Genomic DNA, 23,134 nt, shown 5'->3' on the forward strand with positions numbered 1-23,134 from the left:
AGTCCATAAAATGAAAATTTACAGAGATTCCTAAATGATGATAAGATGATTAAACAGAGATGCAGAATAGAAGTAGAAACAGAACTTGTCCAGAATTTTTTTGTTTACTTTTTTTTTTTTTTTGATTTTATTTTTTTTTTTTTTTCATTTTTAAATAAAGCTGACCAATGTGGCTGAAACTAATGTTGGTTATTGAATAATATAATCTTTTTAATCTAGACTTAATGTAATTACTGAAATTTATCAGTCATTCTGTGACAATGTCTGAAATTTTATTTCTGTTATGCTAGAAGATTAACATTGTCTGAATCATTTTCTGTCTCATCTGCACATAAGATGCCATGGTTATTTTGGCCTCCTCCTTAGGCAGAGCAGAGTGGCTCCTCTGCACGTCCCGACATCTGCTCATAGCTGGCCTAGAGTAGGGCATCATGGCATTGGCTTATAACAGCATCGCTTTTTAAAAGACACTGCACTGAGGTGAGAAATCAGATCACCAGCCAGTTGTGACTCCTTTAGATTTTTTCACAGCACTAATCTTTGCCTAGAATTCTTCTATGCAAGTGAAGTACACACAAATCTTAAAATGTCATAGATTCAGATCTATGTTGCATGGGAATGGGGGCAAACTGGAGAAGAAAGATAGTCAGGGCTTTTTCTTCCGATACTTACTCAATTTAAAATTAAAATAAGCTGCCTATGCTTCCTCCTTCCCTGTACTGTGCCACTTCCCCCACTAAAACTTACTATTGCTGGTGCACCTTGGAAAGCTTACACCTGTTCTTCTCCAGTCTGCCCAAACTCCCAGGCCAAATCCTAATTGCTCGCATCAACTTAAAACCTAATTCTGTAATGAGATCTGCTAACGCAGACCCTTACACCTGAAAAGATTCCCACTGAAGACAATGGGACAGCATGTAGGTGTTTAGAATCTGAAACAATGGATCCCACTACAGGGACTGGAACCTCTGTTTATAACCTCTTGATGGAAGAACCTCAGGACCTCAGGAGGCCTGCAAGGTATTTAGCTTAGCCAAATTAGGCCTTAGTATTTAGGATAAGTTAGTTAATAAGCAGCCTCTGAGCTTGTGTCAATGTTTGTGTTATGCTGCTGTTTGGATAAAAATGTCTATGAGATCAGTAGACAATACAAGATGACCATTGGTAGAGCTTCGTGAAATGTTAGAGACTTCCTTCAGGTAACAGCCGGTTACTATGGTGATGAAGTGAAGTAAGTATTAATGAGAATAAGGAGAACTAATGAGTTAGCCTGTGAGAAACGAGGGGTATGTAAGTTCAAGCAAGCAAAAGGAGTTAAAACCTTCCTAAATATGTATGATGTTCAATGGGCATCATTATAAAAGCTGTATCCCGGCCTGTGCCCATGGGCAGGAGTGACACCAGTATGACAACCACTGGTGGTGATTACAGTGAGGAGAAGGATGACTATGATGACTAACACTTTGGATTCTTCCACAGGCACGGTGTGACTCATGCAAATGCTTTACGTTCTCTATTGGCTGGTCTCTCCTTTACCAGATTGTTTGGTTGGCTAATAAAATAACTATGACAGAAAAAGCATTATGTATTCTTTCGTGCCCCATGGGGTCCCCCTTCTACTGATAACCTCTCTACTGTAGTCAGCCTTGGGGTCTTAAATCTCACAGATTAATGAAGGTGTAAACCCTCACCTCAGAGTGAGTAATTGGTGAAATTACCCCATAACTATAGATAAGGCGTCAGGCTGAAGATCTGGCATGCTCCAGTGCATTTCAGCTTTAGTCTGTAAACCACATAAAGAATCAGCTTTGATAAGTTTATGTTAAGTTCTTGACCTACCATCTATCTCTTGTCCAATGGAGAGGCCAGCCCATTTTCTCTGTAAAAAAAACAAAAACAAAAGTTGCAGAGAGGCAATCACTCATCCGAATTACAGATACCAGCTCACTGGAGAGCCTGCTTCCTCACGGTGAGCTTTAGGAAATGTAGGTAGCCCAGTCTGAACAGCAAAGCAGATAGAATAAAACTAGGGCTGTTGATTAATCGCAGTTAGCTCACATGGTTAACTCAAAAAAATTAATTGCGATTTAAAAAATTAATTGTGATTAAATCACAAACAACTTGAAATCTATTAAATATTTTTGGATGTTTTTCTTCATTTTCAACTATATTGATTTCAATTATAACACAGAATACAAAGTGTACAGTGCTCACTTTATATTACACTTTATATTATTTTTATTACAAATATTTGCACTGTCAAAAGGATAATCAAAAATTTTTTTTATTCAATTCACCTCATACAAGTACAAGTAGAGCAATCTCTTTATGATGAAAGTGCAACTTACAAATGTAGGGTTTTTTTGTTACATAACTGCACTCAGACAAAACAATGTAAAACTTTGTGTGAAAACTCTCACTGGGGATAATATTTATAATGCATTGTATTATAGCTTATGTTCTTTTGAGATCTTTCTGTGAACGAGAAATTAGGTACTATAAAAAAGATATTTAAGTGAATTTCAGTAGGTCTGAAGGATTCTTACAGAACAGTATGATGTACATACTGCAACCCACTGCTGCCAAGCATGTTATACTTCTAATTATTTTCCAGACTCCTGTGATAGAAGTAGTATATGGAGCATCAGTAGGAAAGGAGTATGTTTTGCCCAATTAAGACATAATGGAACATATGACAACCTTACAAAATTCTGTACACCCAACTCACCTGCTCAAGCATATATTAACTTTTTCATCAGCATGGTAAGAGTGAGAAATTAGTTTTTGTGCATACACTGATATATTTGTGACATGAGGCTAACGTACTGCAGAGAATAGGAGACGATCTATTATAAATCATGCAGCTCTTCTGGTTCTTTTCTTGCTCTCACATTTAGACTCTATAACAGAGGATAGTAATAAGCAGCTACAATGTATGCTTATTCCATTATAACTTCTTTAAAAAAAGATAAAGACGAAGTAGTCAAGAGCCAACGGGAGCTTCGCTGCACCTATCTCAGAGTAACCCAAATCTCCAAATAAGCTGATATTAATGAAACAGAAAACATTTCTGGAGAAAAGTTGGCGAACATATTTTCTTTCATAATTTGAATGTGCTGAATCTGAAGACGTTTACCAAGCTGAATTCTGAACTTTAATGCTAACATTTGTAACTTTAAAAAAAAAAAGACAGTAAAGGAGAGGTACTAAATAATTAATTTGTTGCCATTTCCTATACGGGTGACAGTACATGGATATGGTGTGTATCCTCCTACTCTTTACCAGAGCTCAACAGGCTGGAATTTGGGAGCTTCAGCGGCACACCTTCAAAGGAATACTTCCCTTTTTTCACCGATATAACCACACAAATTATGCTCGCTGGGGATCAGTGCACTTAGCAGAAATGAACCAGCTCCCTCTGAGGTATTTGAAAAGTTCCATAGAGGCAACTGGGTTATGAAAGGTTCCAACCACAGATTCAATCAGCAAAAAGAACAGGAGTACCTGTGGCACCTTAGAGACTAAAAACTATTTGAACATAAGCTTTTGTGGGCTACAGCCCACTTTATTAGATGCATAGAATGGAACATATAGTAAGAACATACATATACATACAGAGAACATAAAAAGGTGGAAGTTGCCATACCAACTCTAAGAGGCTAATTAATTAAGATGAGCTATTCTCAGCAGGAGAAAAAAAACTTTTGTAGTGATAATCAAGATGGCCCATTCCAGACAGTTGACAAGAAGGTGTGAGGATACTTAGCATGGGGAAATAGATTCAATTTATGTAATGACCCAGCCACTCCCAGTCTCTATTCAAGCCCGAGTTAATGGTATCTAGTTTGCAAATTAATTTTAGTTCAGCAGTTTCTCATTGGAGTCTGTTTTTGAAGCTTTTCTGTTGCAAAATTGCCACCTTTAAGTCTGTTACTGAGTGACCAGAGAGGCTGAAGTGTTCTCCTACTGGTTTTTGAATGGTATGATTCCTGATGTCAGATTTGTATCCATTTATTCTTTTGCGTAGAGATTGTGTTTGGCCAATATACATGGCAGAGGGGCATTGCTGGCACATGATGGTGTTACCGAAATATCGGGTCCGTCTAGCTGAGAGCCAATAACAGCCTGACAGGGATAAGGAAAGATTGCTTTATTCTGCAGAAAAAAGGAGAATTCTGTACTCAGGTACAAAGAACTCTGCTGCACACAAGTTTCACAAGCTTTTTATACACTTTCAGACAAAGACCATGCCATGTTAACACTTCATTGGTGGTTGCCAGACCCCGTGAAACCGTTATCTGGTCAGTGCAAACTGGCTTGGAGCAAGATTTCTCTGCTTTGAGGCAGAAGAGAAAGGCTAATTCAAAAGTTCAGGGTACTGTATATGTGAGGCTTCTGGAGGCTTCTGCCTCCACCTACTGGCCGCCTGCTAGTTGTTAAGGGGAGTCACTAGTAACTTTCACAATGGCATATATCACATTGGTAGATATGCAGGTGAATGAGCCTCTGATGGTGTGGCTGATGTGATTAGGTCTTATAATGGTGTCACTTGAATAGATATGTGGACAGAGTTGGCATTGGGCTTTGTTGCAAGGGTAGGTTCCTGAGTTAGTGTTTTTGTTGTGAGGTGTGTAGTTGCTGGTGAGTATTTGCTTCAGGTTGTGGGACTGCCTGTAAGCGAGGACTAGCCTGTCTCCCAAGATCTGTGAGTGAGGGATTGTCTTTCAGGATAGGTAGTAGATATTTGATGATGTGCTGGAGAGGTTTTAGTTGGGGGCTGAAGGTGACAGCTAGTGGCGTTCTGTTATTTTCTTTGTTGGGCCTGTCCTGTAATAGGTGACTTCTGGGTCCCTTCTGGCTCTGTCAATCTGTTTTTTTCACTTCAGCAGGTGGGTATTGTAGTTTTAAGAACGCTTGATAGAGATCTTGTAGGTGTGTCTCTCTGTCAATCAGATAGATCCGAACCACTTCCAAGAGTGGCCTGATACCACTGGTGAAAAGAGGAAGGAGGAGGAGGAGGAATTAAAGTATCACAAGAATGTCCTCAGCCCTCAGCAGATGGGCTCTCTCCCATACAATCTGTGTGCCCAAGGTGCAGCCCGAACCAGAAAATTGTTCAGGCTTGGACCTGATAACCAAATAACGTGCAATGAATCCACACCAGCATAAAAGCAGTGTGATCATGTTAATGAAAATAAAGTGTTAATCACACTTTAAAGATTCAAATTACTCACTAATGAGCCAGCCTCCAACTGCAAAACATTTCATTGGAGGATTTGGTTATAGAAGTGATTCAGGAAGCTCTGCTGAAAGCAGAAATATTTGGCCAGGAGCAGCTGAATACCTTTATTCAGGAAAGGCTCATGATGCCAAAGGAGTGAAGTATCCATACCAGATTCCATGACCCACTGTAAAGGACAAGGGCTCTGACATTTTCCTCCCTCTATGCAGCTGCAAAAATAACAAAAATCAAAGACAAGGTAGTCATATCAATGGCTGATCATCTCATATTACAGCGCCTCATTACTGCCTATAATGTAGGAAGGATGGTGGATCTGCACAAAATATCAAATGAGCTAATGCCAGTTCCTCTTGCTTTTGCTGAGGTAAATGGGCATCTTAGAAGTGGAAATAAGTCTAATAGATGTTTTTAACAAACAGCCATTTTCTTCCTGAGATAATCTTGATAGTACATCCATCCTGGGGGAGGGATAGCTCAGTGGTTTGAGCATTGGCCTACTAAACCCAGGGTTGTGAGTTCAATCCTTGAGGGAGCCATTATAGGAATCTGGGGCAAAAATCCTTCTGGGGATTGGTCCTGCTTTGAGCAGGGGGGTGGACTAGATGACCACCTGAGGTCCCTTCCAACCCTGATATTCTATGATTCTATCCAGTGATTTACAGCCAAGCATATGAAATGGCACTGGTGACCTTGCAAAGATTTTAGTCGAGTTAGTTCTTCATTCCGGATAGCACTTCAGCAGGACTTATGTAGTCTTTGAAAGACACAAACAGAATTCTATTAAAGGAATGACGTTACCAAAGCGCTCCAAAAATTCTAAGCAAATTTGGAAAATCATTGAGGACAGATCTGTTCCACTTCCTAACAGCTTGCCAGACTTCTTCATCCATCCCAAAAATAAGGCTGATCTGGCTTGCTTCTTATCTGAAGAACTCCTAGTCAATGCTCCATAAAATTGTCATACACAGAGAGTTCAAAGAACACAGTTCGGTTAAATCATCAAACCCAGCTCTGGACACAAATGAGTTGCAAGCTGATCATGAAGGTGGCGACAACAGGATTGTACTGCACTGCATACAAACAGATGCTGACTGTGTAGTTGTGTCAACATGAGACACTGATCATCATCTTCCGTTAGTGGAACACTACGACAAAATGCATTGCAGCAAGTTGTGGATGAAGGCTGGAACATCAAAAAAACCCAAATGCATTCCTGTGCATACTATTCAAGAGAAGCTTCTGCCTGCATTTCCTCAAGCAGACACAGACACAGTACTCTCCTTCCATGCACAGTCAGTCAGTGATACTGTTTCCTATATTGTTGGGAACAGCAAGAAAACTGCTTGGACAATATTCATGGAGAAACGTATACCCAAGAAACTGGGGGAAGGATGATCTACAGAATGATCATTTCAGCAGAAAAGTTCATCTGCAACATGTACAATTTATCTGATGAGGACGGCTGCGACAAGGGCCGGGTGATATTGTTCTCCAAGTGTCGACACCAGAGGCACTGCCCCCAGCAAGCGATGCTCTGCGCCGCACTCAAAGAGCTCACTTGCAAGTTAGGGAGTGTAGGCAGGCAAACTGCAACAATTCCACACTACCCTCACTAGAGAATATGGGTTGGATCAAACATAATGAAGAAATGGTACCCAAGCTAATGCCACTAGAGCCAATCCCTGACAGCTGTGCAGAAACTGTTACCTGTGGATGTATCAAAGAGTGCATATCACAACACTGTAGCTGCAGAAATATCACATTGGCATGCACTGGGGCCTATAAATGCAAGTGGTGTGTCGGCACATGAAGGAACAGTTAAATTATACTTGTCTAGCAATGTGCAAGATATACAGTAACTCTTTGTAGTAGAAGAAAAATAGAAAAATTAATAATTTTTCAAATTTTACATAAATTTTGAATTCCAATTTAGGTGGTGAAATATTCAAAATTCAGCTCGGTAAATATTTTCAGATTCAGCACATTCAAATTATGAAAAATAATTTGTTTACCTGCTTTTCCCCAAAAATGCCCCTTACATTTTATTTTATAGAAAATGTGCCCAGTCTATCAGAAAACTCTCTTGAAATTCTGATTGCAAAAGCCCAAACTTGCAGCATTAATTCACACTACTTATATTTATCCACAGGATTTTTTTTTCCCACTGAAATTGTTAACTTTAAAAAACTGACATGATACAAATGCCTTCTTTTGTTTAAAAGCCCTTTCACCTGCTTCCCGGTGGAAAAGTGAGACCATACAGTACCTGGGGCAGGCTGAACGCAATGCTGCCTGGAACAACAGATGAATGGGTTCTCAACGTGAAAATGTATCTGTGGTTTGGAGAAGTCCTCACAACTACATGCCTAGAAGAGAAAGAGCAGCATTTTATTTTTATTCCAATGTTATGAGACATCATGTGCAACAATTCTTAGATTTCATTCAACTTCTGTGATGGAAAAACTAAGGCGCCATCCTGCAACACAATGTAAGCAGGAGCATGTCTGTGCAGAAGTGCACTGAAGTCACTGACTTCAATCAGGCTCCACATGGGTGAGGGACCCTTTGAGACTGAGGAAAGGAAATCTGCACAACACTTGCAAAAGATGAGCCTGGGAGCTTAAATTCATCAGTCTGCTAGACTCTAAAAATATGGACTGAATAGAGACACTGGCTTATGGCTTATTACAACAATGTATAACAAGGGAGGGCAAACTTACTGACCCGCCGAGCTGAATATGACAATCTTCAGACATCTGAGAGCCAGGGCACATCCGCCGGGGGTGTGGGCTTCGGCCCCTTGGGAGGAGCCTGCCGAGCCTTGGGGTTTCAGCCCTGCTCCTGCTGAAGCCCCAAGCCCAGCAGGCGTGCCCCAGATGGCTGAAGTCCCAAGACTCTCCTCCCCACCAGGCAGAAGCCCCTACCTCACCAACCTGCTGCAAGGCAGAGGTTCCGAGCTCCCCACTTCCCCTATCTTGTAAGTGGAAAATGTGGAGGGCTCCGCGAGCTGCATTTTAACTGTAAAAGATGAGCCATTGTTTGGCCACCCCGATCTATAACCCACTAAGCACCACCCCCAACTGCCTTCCCCCACTCCCAGGACTGGAGGGGTGTTAATGGGCCACCTCACCTTGAACGTCCTCTTGAAATATGTGCTAACTATTCGGATTTAGCTGTGACACTACCTTTCCCAGACCTGAAGAAGAGCTCTGTGTAGCTCAAAAGCCTCTCCCCCCTCCCTCCAACAGAAGTTGGGCCAATGAAAGATATTACTTCAGCCACCTTCTCACCAGAGCGGGGTACCTGCTGATAGTGGAGGGGCACAATTTAAAGGTTCACCTCCCGCCCCCACAATAGCTTGAGTCACCCTCAGCGGCCCCTCTCCGCAGCTCCCAGCTTTTTGCTGCTGCCTCTCCCCATGCTGCAGCTCACCAGCTCCAGGAGCTGCCAACACAGGGAGGGGGCCTGGCCCTGGCAGAAATCTCAGGGCGGGGGCATGTGGCGCCCCCATGAGTTGCCTCTGCTTATCACGCTAAAGCTCCCTGATCTCAATTATGTTTAATGTCAACTTATTCTTACAGTAACTTTTGTGTAAGCATCCATATACTGTCATTCATTGATAGCATCCATGATTTAATTAGCCTTTTAAAATAAGGAACCGTAGTACTTAACCACTGGCACAGCTTGGCCAGAAAGGATTCCAAAACACACTGTAAAAGCTTTAGCACTATCAATGGAACAATTTCCCCACTTTATTCCTACACCTTAGTGGGTAAAAGGGTGATGAAATGATAATCTGGAGATATTTAAATGGCGTAAGCAGCTTTTAGTTTGAATTTGATAAAACAGCAGAGCATCCAAGATTAAAACCATTTTTTAAAACCATAAGAATTTTAGCGATCCCCTGGGGAACTTTCTCCAAGAGTAGGAGGGTGTCCCAAAGAATAGAAGTGTTCCCTCCTCACACCCTTCACACCACCAGGCCATTGTCATGTCCGCCCTGAAGCTGGCAATCTGCTTTTTGCACGTTTATTGTTTTCAAAGTGATTTGGGATCCCCCCAGGATGGAACGTACAACAGAAATGTAAGTTATTGCCACTGTCTAATAATAAATACTTTGCAAAGTGCTTTGAGATCCTGTGATCCAAAGCACTATATCAATGCAAAGATAAGATTCATGCTAACTTCTACAGGTGTCAAAACTAAAGGCATGGAGAGGAAGTGACAGTGAATCAGCTGGGAATAGATCCAAGGTCTGATTCCCAGTCCCATGTCTGAAGGTGATTTCATGAAGGAATCTGAATATCATGTCCACATATATGTGCATATGATAATGTGAACATGAAAAGGAAGCCAATTATAAGCTATACATCCAATAAATTCTCCCTTGCAGTTAGTCAAACCTAGAACAGAATGGTAAATACTAATTTTAAAAGAACAGAAGAGGACAGGTGATTATTGTCATATGCACTTTACTGTAAGGCAGCAATATGGATGGCCTGGCTAAGTTTATCTGCAGTGCAGCAAGATTGCCATAGCCTACAGCTCTGGTTTGATACTGAAATACTTCTTTACACTTCCAGTGTATGTACTTTTAAGAGCAATCTGCAGTTTCTTTCCATAACCAATACACACACTAGTTCCTATATAAACCTTAATTCTACAAAACATGCAACCTTCTCAGGATTATTTATATAGCAGAATGTCCAGGGCTTTTTTGGTTCTAACACATCTACAGTTGTTGTTTCCTGCATACTTTCATAACTGATAGAAGGTTATAACCTAGTGGTTACTATCACTTACACACAGCCATAAATGAACACAGTTGGCTCTTACGGGTCTAACGCTTAGGCTCTACCATTATTTAATTCAGGAAACCTTAGGAGAAGGTGCTAGTTTTTAAAATGCAAGAGGCAAGGATTTCAGATTAAATACTCAGAGTTCGGCATCACATTTTTTGCAATGCCACATCACTTTATTACTAGCATCTGCTTGAAAAAGCGGGACATGCGTAAGTCCATGGGGCCGATACTTAAACACAAAAAGGAAGCTTACAAGAAGCGGAAATTTGGACAGATGACTAGGGAGGAGTATAAAAATATTGCTAGAGCATGCAGGGGTGTACTCTGGAAGGCCAAAGCACAATTGGAGTTGCAGCTAGCAAGGGATGTGAAGGGTATCTAGAAGGGTTTCTACAGGTATGTTAGCAACAAGGTGGTGGTCAGGGAAAGTGTGGGCCCCTTATTGAATGGGGGAGGCAACCAAGTGACAGATCATGTGGAAAAAGCTGAAGTACTCAATGCTTTTTTGCCTTGGTCTTCACAGACAAGGTCAGCTCCCAGACTGCTGCATTGGGCAGCATAGTATGGGAAGGAGATGAGCAGCCCTCAGTGGTGAAAGACCAGATTAAGGACTATTTAGAAAATCTGGACGAGCACAAATCCATGGGGCTGGATGCGCTGCATCCAAGGGTGCTGAGGGAGCTGGCTGATGTGATTGCAGAGCCATTGGCCATTATCTTTGAAAACTAATGGTGATCGGGGGAGGCACCAGATGATTGGAAAAAGGCAAATATAGTGCTCATATTTTTAAAAGGGAAAAAGGAGAATCTGGGGAACTACAGACCAGTCAGACTCACCTCAATCCCTGGAAAAGTCCTGGAGAAGGTCCTAAAGGAATCCATTCTGAAGCACTTGGAGAAGAGGAAGGTGATCAGGAACAATTAACATGGATTCACCAAGGGCAAGTCATGCCTGACCAACCTGATTCCCTTCTATGATGAGATAACTGGCAAAGCTTTTGATACGGTTTCCCACAGTATTCTTGACAGCAAGTTATAAAAGTATGGGCTGGATGAATGGACTATAAGGTGGATAGAAACCTGGCTAGATTGCTGGGCTCAGTGGGTAGCGATCAACGGCTCCATGTCTAGTTGGCAGCCAGTATCAAGCAGAGTGCCCCAGGGGTCGGTCCTGGGGCCGGTTTTGTTCAACATCTTTATTAATAATCTGGATGATGGGATTAATTTCACTCTCAGCAAGTTCGCGGATGACACTAAGCTGGGGGGAGAGGTCGATACGATGGAGAGTAAGGATCGGGTCCAGAGTGACCTAGACAAATTGGAGGATTGGGCCAAAAGAAATCTGATGAGGTTCAACAAGGACAAATGCAGAGTTCTGCACTTAGGAAGGAAGAATCCCATGCACCGCTACAGGCTGGGAAACGACTGCCTAAGCAGCAGTTCTGCAGAAAAGGATCTGGGGATTACAGCGGACAAGAAGCTGGATATGAGTCAGCAGTGTGCCCTTGTTGCCAAGAAGGCCAATGACATATTGGGCTGTATTAGTAGGAACATTGCCAACAGATCGAGGGAAGTGATTATTCCCCTTTATTTGGCACTGGTGAGGCCACATCTGGAATACTGTGTCCAGTTTTGGGGCCCCCCACTACAGAAAGGATGTGGACAGATTGGAGAGAGTCCAGCAGAGGGCAGTGAAAATGATCAGGGGGCTGGGGCACATGACTTATGAGGAGAGGCTGCAGAAGAGAAGAGTGAGGGGGGATTTGATAGCAGCCTTCAATTACCTGAAAGGGGGTTCCAAAGAGGATGGAGCTCGGCTGTTCTCAGTGGTGGCAGATGACAGAACAACGAGCAATGGTCTCAAGTTGCAGTGGGGGAGGTTTAGGTTGGACATTAGAAAAAACTTTTTCACTAGGAGGGTGGTGAAGCACTGGAATGGGTTCCCTAGGGAGGTGGTGGAATCTTCTTCCTTAGAGGTTTTTAAGGCTCGGCTTGACAAAGCCCTGGCTGGGATGATTTAGTTGGGGTTGGCCCTGCCTTGAGCAGGGGGTTGGACTAGATGTCATCCTGAGGGTCTCTTCCAACCCTAATCTTACATAATTCTATGACAACCTACCAACAAATCTGTCTATTGTATAGTGTTCATTACCGTAATAGCTGAGTGCCTCAGTCTTTTTAAGGTATCAACACCCCTGTAAAGGACTGCAGCATTATCCCCATTTCACAGATTGGGAACTTAGGCACAAAGCAGCTCAGTGGTTTAACAGAGTACCAACAGGAAGTCTGTGACAGAGATAGAAACACCTGGATCTCCCAAGAGACCAGCTACCAGCATAACCACTGGACTATACTTCCTCTTTGAATCTCTCACACTGCACCAAAACTGCACCAAAACCTCAACTAGACAATAGAGTTTATTTTGGAGCAGTTCTCTGAAGTCATCTGGAGAGTCGTTTTTCCTGACACCCTTTCTCCCCAGCGGTTGGGCAACTGGCCACTGCAAACCTGCTGTTAATTACTTCTGAATATCATTCATGGGGTTTGCCACTTCCCCCAGGGCTCCACCTCCTGCTCACTCTGAGAAGTGTACAGTGTAGTTTGTATTTGCACAACTGCAAAAGCCATTAAAAAAAATCACAATCCAATTCAAGCAGAGGCAGTTGCTAGAGGGCTGGGACAGCTCCTTCTGTGACAGGAGCTCTCCATGGTAGAGAAGAACTAACCAAACCTGGAGAAATTGACTAGCTCACAGCACACAGTCAGACAGACAAGCCCTGAAATGTGTGTTCACCCCTGGACACAGGAAGTCAGAGGCACCACTATAAGCATTTTCACTGAGTGACAGCCCCCTTTTAATGATGTAGGTATGAACCTACACCCCATCTCCTATCATTTAGTGGGCAGGAGGGGCTTCCATCCCTGACCCATATAGCTGTAACCGTCTAGTTTTCAGGTGATCATGTCCCCCCACTAGTACATATCTGTTAGTGATAAGCACATAAGCCAGTGAACAGAAACTACTCCTGAGGGAATTCTGTGCCAAAAAATTAAATATTCTGCGCACAATATTTTAAAATTCTGCAAATTTTAATTGTCAAAATAACACAATATAATCACACCATTTTCAATTATTTGCTGACAAGTATTTTGAAATAAATTACCAAAATCGTTGAAAATGGTGTGATTGTATTGTTGTTGTGATTCTGAGTCATTTTGACAATTAAAATATGCAGAACTTTGCAGAATTTTAATTTTTTTAATTTTTTGGTGCAGAATTCCCTCAAGAGTACCAGGATTCTGGGAGGCGCAATCAGGGTGTGGGCAGCTCGGTAGGGGGTCTGGGTGCAGGGGAGAATCTGGATGCACAGGGGCTCGGTGCAGTGGGTATGGGACTCTGCAGGGGAGTCCGGGTGAAGGTGGTTAGTGGGGAGTGGAGCTTGGTGGGGCGGGGGTCAGGGTGCAGCTGGTTGGGGCTCAGTGGGGTAGGGGTCCGGATATGGGAGGCTCCTGATGCAGGGGGCGAGGCTCGACGGGGTGGGAGTTTGGGAGGCTCGGTGGGGGGGTCGCTGAACAGGGAGCTGCTCCCTGTCAGCCCAACCCTGTGCATCCAGACCCCTGGCACCCAAGCTCCACACACACACACACACCTGGAAACCCCTCCCTCGAGCCACACCCCAACCCAGACACCACAACCACCACCCCTGTGGTGCAGGGCTTCCTGCAGCCAGGGGACGTTTCTGGGGCTTGATCTGACCCAGCCCTGGCTGCTCCATTTAGGGATGGGGGGCAGGGGGAACTCTGTCTCCATCTCTTCCCCCCTCATCCCCACCTGGAACTAATGTCCCTGGGTGGCCAGGGCATCCCCAGATTCCTCTCCCCCCAGTGATTTACCTCTCCCCCCGGCTGCTGAACAGACGCATCTATGCCACCGAGATGCCAGGGAGGGGTGAGTGATTACTGGTGCAGCTTCTCTTTGCTTTCTCACAGAAACCATTTTCTACAAGGAAGCAAAGGGAATCTGCGGGAGTGGGGGTGGCATTCTTCTGCTGCAATGTAGTTGCACAGAATTTCCCCAGGAGCAAGAAACAGTGCACCACAGTGGTATAATTTAAAACAGTTTGGCAGCACAGTATATAAAAGCCCTGTACATATTGTGGCCCAATACACATCACTTCAGCAATGAATATCACCATTATTATTTCTTCTGTGCATTACAACAGAGGGAGATGCATTACAGCAAAGGGAGACAGCCTTTATCCTGCTGGAAAGATGGTAGGAATCAAAATATTAAAGGAGTATTTTTTTAAGACTGATATGAAAAATACTGTTTTTCTTCAAGGCCTCTCGATTCACATTTTCCTAGACTGTCAGAGCAGCACTAGGTGGCCATGTTGCGAAGAGAAGCCTTAAACAAAAACTGTGTAGGTTCTGATGCTGAAGCAGCTACAGCAGGCTGAACTGAAAGGAGCCCTGTTAGCATTTGTTCTCGGACAGAAATTCAATAATGGAAGAAACAACATCATAACCTAGAAATATTTGTTCCTAAACATCAGGAAGGACAAACAGGGTGAGGAATGACGACTGCTGACAAAGTTGCTCCAGGGCAGCAGGAAAAGGTCAGGCTGGTAGTGGTAGATGGGCCATGGCAGGCAGTGCCTGAGCTGCAGGAGGTGTTTAAGTGAGCAGACAGCTGGGGGCTCTAGAACAGTGATTAGAGGCACTCTTGCTCTCATGTAGCCAGAGAGAGAAAATGTAGTATAAAGAGAGCCTGAGACAAGAGGCCTGGTATGAGGCCTGAGCTAAAGTAGTGGGCAAGTTTTGCTGATATAAAGCAAAGTTAACAAAAGGCAGGCTGTGAGCAAAAGGCAGGCCCTGCTATAAAACATGCCTACTTGCAAGTTCACAGAAGCCGGCAAGAACGAGGCTGGTATTGCCAAAAAAAACAAAACACAAAAAACACATTCCTAAGTAGTACTAGGCACAGTAAACTCATGCAAACACATTCCAAAAGGGTGGTACCAGAACACCCGACACCAAGTCTGGTGTGTGTGTACACACACACCCCCACAGATAACAAGCACAGAATGACCCCTCCTAAAGATGAGGTCAGGATGACAGTGTGATGGATAGAGATGTTCTGATCACACCAACATGTGCAAGGTTATGGGTGGTAACAAAACATGTCAGGGGCAGTAACTAACTACATAAGAGGGGCAATACATAACTTGGATGTACTGGTGTATAAAATGGAGTCTCAGAGATTGCGTCTTTGGCCAGCCTAGGGGGCAGTGGAAAGTCCCGCCACTGATTGAGCTGAGTCCATTGTCATGGGCATAGACGTCTTAGTATCCCCCTAGAGTCTGCCGGCTGCTATTATTGTGCTTCGTCGACAATAAACCTGACCGAGCGCCTTTGCTACTAATGGGTCTGTAGTTATTGGGCAGCTCGATCGGAACCTGCTGTACGGGCTATATGGCCGGAGCCAGTGCAGCCTGCAGAGAGAACCCACACGCAGCCAACATCTGACGACAGCAAGCATGATCGGGAACCAGAGATCTATGAAGAGTACAGCATGTTCCACTGAAAACACCAATTAACAACTATAGGAATCACTACAGCTTTAAATCAGATTCTCAAGATGAGCCCTGCCTGTCACAGGTTGGCTGGCCCTTTAGGGTAGTTGTGCTCGGCCACACTTGGGACAGATTAGCTAGCCCCTCCATCAGGACCAGCTGGGTTATTTCCAAGTAGTTCTGATCCCTTTTAAAGAGAACAGAACCACACAGAGTCAGACGGCTTCTGTGGAAGGCCCTGAGCAAAGGCCTGCAAGAGATTGTGAGGGGACTCTATGGAAGAAGCCTAGAAGTCAGGGCTCTATCTCAGAGCCCCAGAGAGACTGAAAGGTAACCCAGAAGGGACTGGGAACTGAACCTGAAGGGCAGGCTGAAGAGGATCCTAAGTGGGGCAAAAGTATTTTTGGTTTGGTCTGGACTTTTGTTACCCTGACAGGGCTCAGAAATGAGAATGACCCAACCACAGGATTGAGCCATGTGAACCATAGGAAAGACTGAAAACCCCGAGGAGGAGGAAATTGAAACAGGGAGTGTCTGCAGTGCCACACTTGGCCACCAGGGAGCACTACAGAGCAGGCACACCCTGTGACACTGGCCATACAAAATGTACAGTGGTTCACTGATTTCAGTGGGAGTTAGGCACCTAACATGCTTAGGCACTTTTGTAAATCACACTAGGTGATTTATAGGTAGCCATCCTGCAGCAAAAAAACTTCAGGACCAGACTCCAAAGAGAAACTGCTGAACTTCAGTTCATCTGCAAATTTGACACCATCAGCTCAGGATTAAACGAAGACTGTGAATGGCTTGCCAACTACAAAAGCAGTTTCTCCTCCCTTGGCGTTCACACCTCATCTGCTAGAAGAGGGCCTCATCCTCCCTGACTGAACTAACCTCGTTATCTCTAGACTGATTCTTGCATGCATATTTATACCTGCCCCTGGAAATTTCCACTACATGCATCCGACGAAGTGGGTGTTCACCCACGAAAGCTCATGCTCCAACACGTCTGTTAGTCTATAAGGTGCCACAGGACTCTGTCGCTTTTTACAGATTCAGACTAACAGGGCTACACCTCTGATACTTGACACTAGGTGTGTATCTGCATCTTCAGGCACCTAAATACCTTTGAACATCTAGCCCAGAAACAGTGAAGTCACTAAGTACAATTAATACTTCCTTAAATGCAAAATGTTTTAACAAACATATTTCTTACGTAGCCAGCATATTTTTATTTAACTAATAATAAAGTTTTATTTAACTAATAAACTAATTTTTTTTACATTTTTAACTGAATTCCAATTTCCATCCAAATGCAGTTTGACAAAAATCCTGCATAAGAAATCATCATCCAGTAAACAAGAAATGCATCATCCACTATTTTCTAACAATGTAAAAATTAAGCATATGAATAAATATATGTTAATTATATAATTGCTTCAATGAATGCATATAGATACAGTGTATCACTGTGACTAGCCAAAAAAGTACCAAATTTAATGTAAGAGCTATATTTGGTTGCAAATCAATATGTTTTAATGGTTACCAACCAATGAGAATTAACCTCTCTCGAGGAAACAATACAAAAATCAATTATTTAAATTGTGTTTTCCTGTTTAAAATCACTCTGAGATAATCAATCCACTCCATTGCACACACAAAAAAATCCTATACGTTAAAAGTAAATTAAGGTTGCAAAAGAAAGCACTCACAAGTAGTAAGGAAATCCCACACTCAAGGTTGTCCTGAGCACTACACACACACACACACACACACACTGCTCAGGACAACCTTGAATGTGGGATTTCCTTACTACTTGTGAGTGTATAGTGTATATGTATGCCTCATTAGGTTCACATTTTTGAACTGCAAAATATTTTACAATCTCAAAAATTGAAATCATGTCTAGCAACTGTATAGGTGGGACTAAGAGGACAAGGAGGCAAACATTTCAATCTCCTCAAGTTGCATTTTATGGACTAGCCTAGTAACAGGAGTTTCCTGTGGATAAAATGACGTGTTTTCTGCTTCCATGCATTTGAAAGACTTAACTGAAATACTCTAAATATGCATCCATGCAAAGAAGGCCTGCTCTTTGTCCAAGCATGGCCTCTACCTTATTCCCATCTTTTGGGATAAAGCCACACCCTCACTTTTAACCTCAAAGCCACATTCCCATTCCCAAAGAAGAGATATACAAGTAACTCAGGCGGGGTGAGTTCTGGGAACAAGTCAGTTTCAGAAATTTAGCTGACTGCTTCCAGGTCTAAAATGACACACTCTCTAGGTCTTGTTAGACAGAAGAACAACAGTGGATACTTACAGGCCAGCCTGGAAGTCCTTCTCATTCACCACAGCACAATTGCTTAATGACAGTTCATCTGTAGGACATCTTGCCGCTTGCATAGACTATTGGAGGTGAGACAAACGGGCAGAAAAAAAATCAGTAATGAGCCACAAGAAAATACAAGCATCTTTTTTTAATAAATTATGCATTTCTTAAACTTTATTAATTAAATGAAATGCAAATTGGTTCCCTGAGATCGCATTAGCATTGATGTGCCATTGGATGCATAGTTTGCCATCAGTGGCAAAAAGCACCTTTCTACATTTACCGTTTCTAAGGCACTTACACAGCTTCTCTCTAAAATATGTCTGCAGTTGATTATAGCCTCCTAAGTCCCAGCATATGAGAGAGACAAGGCAAGTGAGGTAATATCTTTATTTGGAACAACTTCTGTTGGTAAAACAGACATGCTTTCTAGTTTCGCAGAGCTCTTCTTCAGTAATCCGAAGAAATCACAGAAGTTGGTCCAATTAAAGATATTACCACACTATCCTTGTTTCTTTCCTTAAAGCAGACATTGCCACATTCTACACCCTGAAACCTCTAGATCTGACAACTGCAGTACACTCTACAGAAGACTGCCCTAAGCTCATCTGGTAAAGAATATATCTGCTTGGCACTATTAGCCACTATTACACCATATTTCATCATATTTATTTCTGAGGGCAATTCAAGGTGTTGGCACAAAAATGTAAAACTCTACACTGTTTGGGATTCTAATACCTGAATACCCACCCCTCTCCTACTGTGCCACCAAAGGTTTAAGATTGTGCAGTGGAAAAAGATTATGGTTCAATGAATAGTTCTGATGTTTTCAACCAAACCAGAGACCAAAATGGGTGATTTTTATTAACTGAAAGTTATTGGAAAACTTCTCTTTATAATTTCATAGAGTTTAAGGCCAGATGGGACCATTAGATTATACAGTCTGACCTTCTGCATACACAGGTCATTAAATTTCACCCAGATACCATTATATTGACACCAAGGATTTTAGTCTCCCAAGGACTGAAATAATAGAATCATAGAATATTAGGGTTGGGAGAGACCTCAGGAGGTCATCTAGTCCAATCCCCTGCTCAAAACACGACCAACACCAACTAAATCATCCCAGCCAGGGCTTTGCCAAGCTGGGCCTTAAAAACCTCTAAGGATGGAGATTCCACCACCTCCCTAGGTAACCTATTCTAGTGAAATAGTGATTCCTAATATCCAAACTAGACCTCCGCCACTGCAACTTGAGACCATTGCTCCTTGTTCTGTCATCTGCCACCACTGAGAACAGCCGAGCTCCATCCTCTTTGGAACCCCCCTTCAGGTAGTTGAAGGCTGCTATCAAATCCTCCCTCACTCTCTTCTGCAAACTAAATAAGCCCAGTTCCCTCAGCTTCTCCTCATAAGTCATGTGCCCAAGCCCCCTAATCATTTTCATTGCCATCCGCTGGACTCTCTCCAATTCGTCCACATCCTTTCTGTAGTGGGGGGGGGGCAAAACTGGACACAGTACTCCAGATGTGGCCTCACCAGTGCCGAATAGAGGGGAATAATCACTTCCCTCGATCTGATATATGGAGATATACCTATCTCATAGAACTGGAAGAGACCCTGAAAGGTCATCGAGTCCAGCCCCCTGCCTTCAGCAGGACCAAGTACTGATTTTGCCCTAGATCCCTAAGTGGCCCCTTCAAGAATTGAACTCACAACCCTGGGTTTAGCAGGCCAATGTTTGAGCTATCCCTCCCACTGGCAATGCTCCTACTAATACAGCTCAATATGCCATGGGCCTTCTTGGCAACAAGGGCACACTGCTGACTCATACCCAGCTTCTCGTCCACTGTAATCCCCAGGTCCTTTTCAGTAAAACTGCTGCTTAGCCCATCGGTCCCCAGCCTGTAGCAGTGCATGGGATTCTTCATTCCTAAGTGCAGGAGTCTGCAACTGTCCTTGTTGAACCTCATCAGATTTCTTTTGTCCCAATCCTCCAATTTGCTAGGTCACTCTGGACCCTTTCCCTACCCTCCAGCATATCTACCTCTCCCCCCAGCTTAGTGTTATACACGAACTTGCTGAGGGTGCAATCCATCCCATCATCCAGATCATTAATAAAGATGTTGAACAAAACCGACCCCTGGGGCACTCCGCTTGATACCAGCTGCCAAACAGACGTCGAGCCGTTGGTCACTACCTGTTGAGCCCGACAATCTAGCCAGCTTTCTATCCACCTAATAGTCCATTCATCCAATCCATACTTTTTTAACTTGGGGGGGGAGGGATAGCTCAGTGGTTTCGAGGTCCCTTCCAGTTCTATGAGATAGGTATATCTTCATATAAGAATACTGTGAGAGACCATATCAAAGGCTTTGCTAAAGTCAAGATATATCCACCACCTTCTCCATATCCACAGTGCCAGTTATCTCATCATAGAAGGCAATCAAGTTGGTCAAGCATGTCTTGCTCTTGGTGAATCCATGTTAACTGTTTCTGATCACCTTCCTCTCCTCCAAGTGCTTAAAACGGATTCCTTGAGGACCTTCTCCAGGATTTTGCCGGGGACTGAAGTGAGGCTGACTAGTCCGTAGTTCCCCAGGTTGTCTCTCTTCCCTTTTTTAAAGATGGGCACTACATTGGCCTTTTTCCAGTCATCCGGGACCTCCTCTGATTGCCACGAGTTTTCAAAGATAATGGCCAATGGCTCTGCAATCACATCAGCCAACTCCCTCAGCACCCTCGGATGCAGTGCATCCAGCCTCATGGACTTGTGCATGTCCAGCTTTTCTAAATAGTCCTTAACCTGTTCTTTCACCACTGAGGGCTGCTCATCTCCTCCCCATACTGTGCTGCCCAGTGCAGCAGTCTGGGAGCTGACCTTGTCTGTGAAGACAGAGGCAAAAAAAGCATTGAGTACTTCAGCTTTTTCCACATCATCTGTCACTAGGTTGCCTCCCCCATTCAGTAAGGGGCCCACACTTTCCCTGACCTTCTTCTTGTTGCTAACGTACCTGTAGGAACACTTCTTGTTACCCTTCACATCTCTTGCTAGCTGCAACTCTAGTTGTGTTTTGGCCTTCCTGATTACACCCCTGCATGCTCGAGCAATATTTTTATACTCCTCCCTAGTCATCTGTCCAATTTTCCACTTCTTGTAAGCTTCCTTTTTGAGTTTAAGCTCACCGAAGATTTCTCTGTGAAGCCAAGTTGGTCACGTGCCATATTTGCTAGTCTTTCTGCACTTCGGGACTGTTTGTTTGTTGCTGCGCCCTCAATAAGGCTTCTTTAAAATACAGCCAGCTCTCCTGGACTTCTTGCCCTCTCATATTAGCTTCTAAAATGCTTTAGTCTAACTAAAAGGTGTGTGCCGCAGGCAGAGAATAGGAGATAGCAATATGCCACCAATGCCCACAGACCCTGCAAGTGGCTGGGAACTGATCAGGTGAGACATGCCCACATGATCCCAGCAGGCAACCCATGCGCCATGCTGCAGAGATAGGCAAAAATGAAAGGGTTACTTACTGTAACAGCGGTTCTTTGAGATGTCATGCAGACATGTATTCCACTTAGGCATATATGCGTGCCCAGCTTGCCAGAGACAGACACTTTTGCCTAGCAGTATCTGTAGGGGGGTGGCACTCATGCCTCATAACTGAGACCCCTCCTCTGGCAATATGAGGAGTCACCACCCCAATCCCCCTCAGTTCCTTCACACTGAAAGCCCATGAGAGGAGACTCCAATGCAAAAGGGACGAAGGGTGGGTAATGGAATATATGTCTGCATTACATCTTGAAGAACCAGTTACATAAGTAACCGTTTCTTCTTCTTCGGGTAGATGCAGACGTGTATTCCCCTTACGTGATTCACAAGCAGTATTCCAATCCAGAGGCAGGCTTCAGAGTCTACTGAAATGGGAATCACAGGACCACCCTTCCAAGGTCTGCATCTGTGCTAGAAGATGTGGTAACAGCAGCATGGTGCATACACATATGTACAGACCACCATATGGTCACCCTGCAAATGTCCAGTATGGAAATGTCACTGAGGAATGCTATCAATGTTGCTTGCGCTCTCGTGGCTTGAGCCTGTATCCACTGAGGAGGCATAACCAAAGCTATCGCATATGCAGCCTTGATGCAGGATATTATCCATCTAGAGATGGTATGTGCAGGGGGACCACTCGCCCCTTCATGCAATCCAGATATGACATGAACAGGCGAGGCAAAACATGAAACATTTTAGTCCTGTCTAGATAAAAGGCTAGACATCACCTGACATCCAGAGTATCAAGGCGCCGTTCTTCCAGGGAAGAGCGTGGCTTAGGAAAAAACACAGATGAAACTGAGAGACTACGTTAGATAAAAACTTTGGGTGTGGTCACAGCATTATCCTGTCCTTGGAGAACTGAGTGTAAGGCGACTCAGCCATGAGAGCCTTCAACTCAAACACCCTTCTTGCCAAAGCGGTCGCTATCAAGAACACAGTTTTCTGAGATAGAAGGGGCTGTGGACAGGACACAAGGGACTCGAACAGAGGGCCCATCGGAGCCACCAGAAACATGTGTAGGTCCCACAAGGAAACCAGTTCTCAGACCAGAGGATGTAAGCAGAGAAGCCCCTTCAGAAATCTCGCCATTATGGCATTGGAAAAAACTGACTTCCCTTGTATCAATGGATGGAATTCTGATATCGCTGCAAAATGCATTCTCAGAAAACTGAGCACAAGGCCCGATTTCTGAAGATGTAGCAGGTAGCTGAAGAGGTCCTGGATGGCAGCCCCTGGCAGTTGGGTCCCATGGCCCAGGACCACACTGAGAATCACTAAGTAGGCCGTCCTAGTGGAGAACTTCCTACTTTTCAGTAGGACTTGTTGGACAGCCACCACGCAGTGCTCCAACTCTTCGTTCAGCCATGTAGCAAACCACGCCATAACCACACCAGGGTGCTGATCGCAGGATGAATGGTGAGGCCACGGTCCTGAGTGAGCAGGTCAGGATGGAGAGGAAGCAGTACAGGAGGCTGAGCCACCAGAGCAAGGAGGTTTGAGAAGCAGCAATGAGGATGAGCTTGGCCCAATCTGCCTTGAGCTTGAGAATGACCTGCAGAGTGATCAGAATGGAGGAGGAAAGGCATACAGGAGGGCTGACTGCCAGTTTCAGTGAAAGGCATCAGAGATGGAGCCT

At 43.9% G+C, this 23,134-nt stretch overlaps 1 protein-coding gene across 3 annotated transcripts in view; it reads right to left on the bottom strand.

Moving 5' to 3' along the window:
* The window catches only part of NSF (N-ethylmaleimide sensitive factor, vesicle fusing ATPase), a 149,140-nt gene that overhangs the window by 105,281 nt on the left and 20,725 nt on the right, over positions 1–23,134 (bottom strand). For all 3 annotated transcript variants that reach the window (XM_039504284.1, XM_039504283.1, XM_039504285.1), the window contains exons 2-4: positions 17,940–18,025; positions 7,509–7,608; positions 1,840–1,879 (exon numbers count right to left, since the gene is read on the bottom strand). In XM_039504284.1, the coding sequence (XP_039360218.1) occupies positions 1,840–1,879; positions 7,509–7,608; positions 17,940–18,025 (226 nt within the window). The remainder of the gene's footprint in view (positions 1–1,839; positions 1,880–7,508; positions 7,609–17,939; positions 18,026–23,134) is intronic.

This window comes from Mauremys reevesii, linkage group 17 (assembly GCF_016161935.1).
Source record: "Mauremys reevesii isolate NIE-2019 linkage group 17, ASM1616193v1, whole genome shotgun sequence".
NCBI classification, from domain to species: Eukaryota; Metazoa; Chordata; order Testudines; family Geoemydidae; genus Mauremys; species Mauremys reevesii.